The sequence below is a fragment of the Solanum pennellii genome, chromosome 2 (genome assembly GCF_001406875.1).
Source record: "Solanum pennellii chromosome 2, SPENNV200".
Taxonomy (NCBI): Eukaryota; Viridiplantae; Streptophyta; class Magnoliopsida; order Solanales; family Solanaceae; genus Solanum; species Solanum pennellii.
This window is the reverse complement of record NC_028638.1, coordinates 39239081-39247505: the sequence shown is the minus strand read 5'-3', so window position 1 is coordinate 39247505 and position 8425 is coordinate 39239081. Positions and strand designations below refer to the sequence as shown.

Below are 8425 nucleotides of genomic sequence, written 5' to 3'. Positions count from 1 at the left end.
TATATATATATATATATATATATATATATATACATGATAAAGCTACTAGCTACTATGTATATGCTTGATAAAGGATAAAATAGGATCATTAAATAATAAATAAAGATAAAAATAAAAATAAAATATTAAGATAACAATGTAACCACCAAACAAAATGAAAAATTTTCATCATTATCTAATGATGAGTTTAAATGATACTATGCAATAAAATTAAATAACAATCTAAATAAATATTATATTTAAACTAACACTACAACACCAAACATGTACAACCATCCAAACAAGTGGTCACTGACAGCTACAAGTTTTAATACTATTATGCCACTAAACCCCTATAAATAAAATTTAACAAACCGAACTACCTGTTCGAAAATATATATGCAAAATTACACTAATAACGAAAAAAAAACATTATCGATGTTTAAAAGTAAAATCCAACAACTATTGTTATTACACATCCAAACCAAATTAACTAAATGTCACAATAAATCACTCACACTCTAATAATAATAAAAAATGTCTATAAAACACATATCATGCCCTTTTGTAGATAATAAAAGCTAGTAAAATATAGGATAATACAATTTCACACCTCTAAAATTAATAACGAATATATAAATGTTTTTGATTTGATCTTAGATATATCTTTGGGTGGAGGGGTGAAGATCAATCTCTTGGGTCCAAGCAGATCGATCTTGGATATGCAAATGCCAGTAGGTCTGAGCCAGCCCATCTGGGTCCATTAATTCCTCTCCGGCCCATACGCCGGTTTGTTGCTGCTCTGGTTCCCCAACCAACAACCTCTGTTGCGAACTTGACCCTATTGCCCCCCTGTTATATTTTAACTTATATATATGTATAAAAATATTTACACTAACATTATACAGGTAATTAATACATACCATTCTTGGCCAAAAAATTAATAAATTACATGCTACTAAATAATAACTCGTTTTGATCAAGTTTTTAGAAGCTCAAAAATATTTTCTTTTTCTTAAGGTAATTGATCAAATTTAAATAGCAAACGGTTTCTTTTCCTCAAACTTTTGTGAAAAGCATCTTGAGAAAAATCTAGTTAAAAACTCTTTTAAAAAATTTAGTTGGTTTAAAAATACTATTCTAAATATATTGATCAAACACATAACGAAGATATTTTATGCTGCGTCGTAGAACAACATATATTGTCATGTTGTTTTTTCTCTCTCTCTAATGATCTTATGGGATTATGATTAAGCTACATATATTCCCAAAAAAATATCCCAGCAAAAGGAATGAGTTGTCATTGTTACATATATAAATACAGCTAAAGGATTCCTTGCATCTTATGGAATATTGTTTTTTTCTCTCTCTCTTTTTACGAATAACTTAAAACTCTAATTAAATAATGAAAATAAAAATAAGTAATAATTTCTCTTTTCAAACCAAAAAAAAGAAAAAAAGTAAAAATAGTATCTTAGAGAGGGCAAAAAGACTAACCGGGCGGGTGCACCGACGATACCGTGGATGATGACATGCGCCACGTGTACTCCAAGAGGTTGAAACTCCTTTGCCAGACATTGGGATAGCCCTCTCATTGCAAACTTTCCACAGCCTAACACGGAAATAAAAACACAAATTTCATTAGTTTAATCCTAATTTTGAATTGTAAAATTTAGGTGCAAACAAAAATAAAAACATTAAATAAAAGAAAATTAATTATAATGATGATCACGTACATAATTCAGAATAACCGGCTATACCACTAAGAGAAGCTGAACAACCGGTGAAAAGAATTGTCCCTCTTCCTCTTTCCACCATACCTAGAAGTACCTGACATTTTCAATGACAAATCGCTAAAAATTTTAAATTCGTCTCGAATTACATATTAATCCATGAACGAACATAATTAGGAATATGTGGTATGTAAAAAAAAAAAAAGGAGACCTGTTGAGCGCAGTGAAAAGCGCCGACGGAGGAGACAGCGAGAGATTTCTCAAAGTGTTCAATTTTTATGTCAGTGAAGCTTGTTGGGTGCCAAAATGTTGGTTGGTGTGCATTGTAAACCAACACTTCCACAAAGCCAAGTGATAGAACTCCCTCGAATGCCTCTCTTATGCTTCGCGAATCTGAACAATCGATACGGATTGCAAACACCTGCGCTTTCTCTTCTCTAGCTATCTCATCAGCAAATTTTGATAATCTACCTGTTCCAATAATTTACAACACACTATTAAAATGTGATCTCAGTACTCTAATTTAGTCATATATATATACCAAACGACAAAAGAGCTATACGTCAATTTATGATTTAAAATTAATGAATTCAGAATAAATATCATTATATGTATTACAAACTTCAACTAAAAATTAATTAACATATTTAGTTGAATTAACAGAATTCACTCTAGATCCGTTTCAGAGAACACGAACCTAAGTCACGGGCAAGGATAGCAACGGTGTAGCCTTCGTGGGCGAACTTGCGGGCGATTGAACGGCCGAGTTTGGGGCCCACACCAACAATGGCAGCAATGCCTTTGGATGAGACTGAACTCGCCATGCTCCGCATCTTCTAATTTTAGCACTCTGTATGGTTTCAATTTTGTCGGATCATGTCCTGTACGACGAAATCAAATGCAGCTTCTTTGTTCTTTAACTTGTCGATGGCTTGCAGAATTTTGCGACAGTATACAAGTAAGTGTAGGATTATTTTACCCTACGGAAGGGATAATCGGATGGATTTTTATGTGGCGTACAAGAAGCTTTAATTTACCTCTTTGGCGGTGTCGTAGCTCATATCTGGACAAAAATAGTGCACACTACTCACTGCTCCAGCTAAATAGCTAATGATTGCGCTACTGATAAGTATCAATCGCATCAATAACTCCCCCATGGCCCATGCTAAAAAAAATTCTTTTCTTTTTTTTCTTTTATTCGCTAAAAGTCAATAGTACACACTGAAATTTAGCTGCTCCAAAATAATTATCTACCTCCTTTTATAATACTCGGTTTGTTTAAAAAAAAATAATTTTTTTTTAAATTTGTCTAAAAAAATGATTTCTTTCTCTTGTTTTTTTAATATTTTAATTTCAACTTTTCACTTGGCATGTTTCAGATCACTAGATCAAAGATTCAAAAGTTTTTTTATATTCTTAAACTTTATGCCAAGTCAAATCAGGTTATTTTTTGTGAAACGAAGAGAGTTTTTTTTTTCTTTTTAGTCTATTTATAAAAAATTATTTTTTTATATTAAATTTTAATTTCAATTTTTCATGATGCATATTTAAAATCAAAAAACTAAAGGATATTTTGATACATTTAAAATATTTTTTATATAGAATTTTTTTTTATTTTCTTAAATTCTATATCAACTAAAACTAAATTATTCTTTTCTAAACGAAGAAGGTATTTTAAATGTTAATTAATTATGTATTTTATCTCCATCCTTACTGCTGTAACAAATTTGAAGAAAGAATAACATGGTGAAAAATGTTTTTAACATGCTAACAAATTAAATCATAAATGAGAATAAATAATTTAATGATTTTTGAAAAAATCAGTTTCATATGTACTGTCGATTACGCGTCAGATCCAATTGGTTGCCATTGACTGTATAACAAAATCCAAACCATTGATTATTCCAACAAATAATATCAAATATCTCATGTAACATTATGGACAATATATATGATGTACGCCTATTTTTTGTTAATCTTTTTTTATGAAACAAAATATTTTGTTTCTAATAAATTATCGATTTCAAAGAGAAGTTACTCGAATCACAGTTGATGGTACTTTAAGGCGAAACTTAGCTCTTTAAACCTAACACTAAATCTTGAACCATTTTTCTACTCTAAAAAAAATTTTGTTGTTGATTTCCTAACTAAGAGTATGGCAGCAGTATGTTTAAATCTTATTTATTTTCGTGGTGTAACTTTTTAATTTTTCAAGTTTTCCTTTCATTCTTTATTTAATTAACTCTCCAGCCATTTTTTTTAGCATTGAGTTGTTTTATGAAATAAAATTTGTAAAAAATGAGGTATAGATGAATATAATAACTTTTCACCTTTTTTTTTTTATGAAAGTACACTAGAGAATAATACATAAATGAAACATTTTAAATACTAAAACTATTTCAAATAAAAGATTATTGTTTTTAGTACTTAAAGAAATTTAATATATATAACCATTTTTGTTTTATTTTAATTTTGCATTTAGGGTCAAACAGGCACTACATAAATCAGGTGGAAACATACAAGTCAAATCTCTAGTTTCCTTCTTACAATTCTGATTTAAAAGTTGTATTATTATACATAATTAATACTCATAAAGTAATTATGCGTGTTGAATTGTTCCTCTTTTAACAATCCTTAGCCGGGAGCGATATTTCTCAAATGGAATTCTATTTAACACGAATCTGAATTAAAATTTTAATACAGATACCAAAATTAAATAGAAAACACAACATATAAAATACTTATACAACTTTTGGAGATACCTTTTCCTATGTGTAAAGTCAAAGTCTAAATCAATTTGCATATATTCCATTGGGTTTTCCTTGGATACCCCAGGTACGTTTACGATAAGCAAGTTACCAAGACAGATGCGTGCTTTAGGGGATGGATATGATTTATTTGATGGTCACGTAGAAAAAATTTACATTATTCTTTTTGTTTAGAATATCAAAATAATCGGTGACCGTTATAATCTATGTCATACTCTCTACCCTTTGAATGAGCACTTTGTGCATACTAACTTAAAGTAAATCTCCATTGTGTAATAACAAAAAAAAATTACATTATCTTTATTATGTAAAAGTTATACTTGGTTAATGCATGTAAATTTGAGTTATCAAAAGAAAGTAAAAAATATAAACTCTTAGGGTCGGTTAAAAAATGTTTCAAATATAACTCAAACGTGCTATGAAAAGATCTTATTTTTAATGCATAATGATTAAAAGTTACTAACCCAATTACTAATTTGAATTCTGATAGTACATGATAAATAGAAGCAGAAATTTCTCTACTTGATAGTACATCATAAACCTGGAACTTGATTTTGATTATGGATTGAAGGATTCTGAACAAATTCTAGAGGTATCTTGTGAAAATGATACAGGATAAAACATTCCAATAAAAGTTTTACTAATATATACTTTTATTTTGTAAAAAGTGGGGAATATATACTTTTGCAAAAAAAAGAAAATCAATTTCTTTAAATTAATTGGTCCAATATTGTCAGTGTTTTGAAAAGGAATCCAATTATTGGAGAGGACCATCATGGTATAAAGTTTACACTTTAAAATCTCTTCAAATATCATTGTGTGCTTAAGTGATCCACGTCGACTCATTGACTAAAATGAAATGCATCTACTTATTCTCCGCTCTACGTACGCCTTAAACAAGAAAAAAAACGTTCTTTGCGTGGCACAATTTGAGTAGGCGTTTGGTCATAGAATTTGAGATCTTAATTTAGATATGTATTCAAAGTAAAGAAATCGTTCTATCATGTATAAAGATTTCTTAAAAGGATAATTAGTTACTAGTAGTGTTATTGGAATGTTTATTAAATTATGTGTTCTCGAAAAGTTTGTACAAGCAATCTCATACATAGTTACAAACATTTATTTATAACAAAAATGAGGAGATATGTGATTTATTAATATTGTACCTTAAGGCTTAGGTCTTAAGTGCAGTGATGGAGTTAGAATTTTTAATAAGAAAATTTAAAATTGGAAGGACGAATACACGAACTAATCGAAGGAAATTTGACAACTACTATATATATACAAAATAATTTTAATAGTGATATTTTTTACCGAAGAAAATTCAAATGAAATGGCAATTCGAATGAAATGAACAGTTGATTAGATCTAGTATGGATCATACATAGACGGTAGGTGGAGTATGCGGCTGCCTCCGCCCCTGCTTAGGTGTCTTGATACTTTATTTATGGACATAATTTTTCTTATTAGGTTAAATTATATAAGAGTCAAATGAATTTTGATAATTTTCTCATATTGTTAGGAATTCATATTTAAGAGGAAATATATTATTATCTTTTGCTTTAGCCTATAAAGCGCTCCATATTCCTCATAAGTATAGCAGAACTTACAAGTAAAATAGAGACACTATCGATTGAAAGTAACACCTTTAAACTTTTTTTTCTTCAACGTACAAATTTAGACTTAGATTTTTCTTTTATAAAAATAAAATAAATATAAATATTTCCAAACCACATGAAATTACAAACAAAAATACTTTAAAACATATCGAATACTTACCAAATTAAATGTTAGTGGAAATTTTTTTTGAATTCTTGAATAATAATAGAATCGTTCATTTTTAAGCAAATAAAGTGTATTTGTGGATCCAATTGGCTTTATTCCATTAATTTTTGCCCAAGTAATCATCAATATAGTCTTAGAAAAAAAATATAGTCTTAGAACCCACATGTCCTTATATGTTTTAAAGGTTATGATCTATTTTAAATTTAACTTTTCCAATAATTATTGTTTTATCTATATAATATGAATTCGCTCTTTTCTTTAAGATTAAGTAAAATAATATAGAAAAGATATTCAAAATAGATATCAATCTTTGAAATTACAAAAATATGTGATATTTGTGTAAAATTATAGGCGTATTCGTACATATTCAAACAAGGATATACTTTGGAGAAAAATATTTTTCAATTTTTCATATATAATTATTCAAAATTCTTTTAAAAAATAACTTTGATTTGAATAGAGAAAAATAACCTTTTTATTGCACTGTTAAAAAAACAAATTATACATTAAATGTCCTTCCCATATTTTAATACAACACATTTTCTCCAATTCTTGTAGCTCACACTACGGAACTACCTCACACTTCTTATCCACCATTTTCACCTTACATAACATTTATTTAAATTATATTCAATATTATTATGTAATATTTCTTTTTATTCATATACTAAACGCAAAAAATATATCGGCAAAAATTAATGAAGTGGGACCACTCCCTTTGGCATGAGGTGGAAAATAATCATCATGATGGTGCAGTCAGCAGTGCAACCAGAGTCCTCATCTGACTTTTTGTGCCAAAAAACATGGGAACTATCGTATAACACATTTACTGCAGGTTAAATTTTTAAGTTTGAGCTCTAAATTTGTTTTACTTTTTATTTGGTATTTGATATAGGAGCGGAGCTATATGGATGTCTAATTAAATATTTTTTAACAGAAAATAATATCACAAATGCAAGTAAAATAATAACATATTATAGATATTTTTGACATAAATTTTTTTTATAGTTTAATAATTTTAAATATTTAAAAATAATAAACACTTCGAATATTAACGTCTTCAAATTTCACTTAACTTTGAATTTTCCGATTAAAAAAGAATATGTATTTACCAGTATCACTCTGTCAAAATTGAGAAGGCCTTTAAAACTCCTTATAACAAAATAAATAGATATAAAAAAAAAATCGAAGAAAATTCTGACTGTGGTCAAACAAGGATAGAGTTTATCCCTTTACCAATGATGAGGAGTAGATATCAAAATGTACTTCGTTGCAATAAAAGTAATAAATACTCGAATAATTGAGTTATTTTAAATAATAAATTTTAATTTAATGAATATGTTTTGTTTTGATTTAGTTTTTTTTTTCTTTAGAACTCTCCTATCAATAACTTTTTGATAAAATTGTAATGTATCATGCATCATCAGAGTTTTCTTAAAAATTGTGTGGCGATGACCAAATTCGAATTAACGATGAAAAATGGTTAAATTAGTAGCAAAGGCATTAGGACAAAAGGTTAATTGAACCGCGCGATAGCTTCGCAATCGATAACTCAGTGAGGTACCATTGGTACCCAATGTAGAAATAGATGAAAGTTACAATAATTAAAAAAATAAAAACGACCAGATACACTAAAATTGAACCCATATATATCATAAAAAGATGAGCAACAAAAAATAGAGAAAAAATAATAATCTGATTTGGTGAAAGCAAAAAAAATGATGAATAAATCCTTCTACACTTTTTCTTTTGCATTTGTCAAATGTCCGTAGTTTTTTTTTCACTTTCAACAATGTGTCACCCATAAATCTCGGCTCAAAGCCTTTACGGGAGCCACCAACAACTCGACTCTCCCCTCCCCCCTTTGAATGTATTTTTCAAAAATCAATTTTGAAGTTAAAGATGCATCTCTTCGACTAAATTTGTAGATAAATAGCTGAAAAAAAAATATAAAAAATCGATACCTGATAAGGTGTAAAGAAAAAATATATGAAGAAGAAGATGAAGGAAAACTACATCTTTAATAACTTGCAATCATAACTTTGATTGAGAAAAAAAATTGAAAATTAAAAAATAAAGTGATGGAAATACCATAGAGTGATTTTAGATACGAAAAAAGGAAAAACAATGTTGGAGTGATAGTATACAGTGATTATATCC

The 8425-nt window shown here is 28.4% G+C and overlaps 1 protein-coding gene across 1 annotated transcript; it reads right to left on the bottom strand.

The window, feature by feature from the left end:
• Positions 1-414: 414 nt before the first annotated feature.
• On the bottom strand, positions 415-2826 carry LOC107008894 (3-ketodihydrosphingosine reductase-like). The gene is made up of 5 exons (XM_015208102.2): positions 2410-2826; positions 1924-2183; positions 1716-1809; positions 1477-1591; positions 415-831 (listed from the first exon to the last, which is right to left on the bottom strand). Exons 1-5 carry the CDS (start codon positions 2543-2545, stop codon positions 636-638), a joined length of 801 nt encoding a protein of 266 aa, XP_015063588.1. The 5' UTR covers positions 2546-2826; the 3' UTR covers positions 415-635.
• Positions 2827-8425: the final 5599 nt, after the last annotated feature.

Excerpts from the sequence above, each read along its gene's own strand:
- LOC107008894 (XM_015208102.2), bottom strand. The coding sequence starts at position 2,545 with ATGCGGAGCATGGCGAGTTCAGTCTCATCCAAAGGCATTGCTGCCATT. Across the intron at positions 2,184-2,409 it reads TATCCTTGCCCGTGACTTAG|GTAGATTATCAAAATTTGCT; the intron begins GTTCGTGTTCTC and ends TTATTGGAACAG. Across the intron at positions 1,592-1,715 it reads AGCCGGTTATTCTGAATTAT|GCTGTGGAAAGTTTGCAATG; the intron begins GTACGTGATCAT and ends TTTCCGTGTTAG.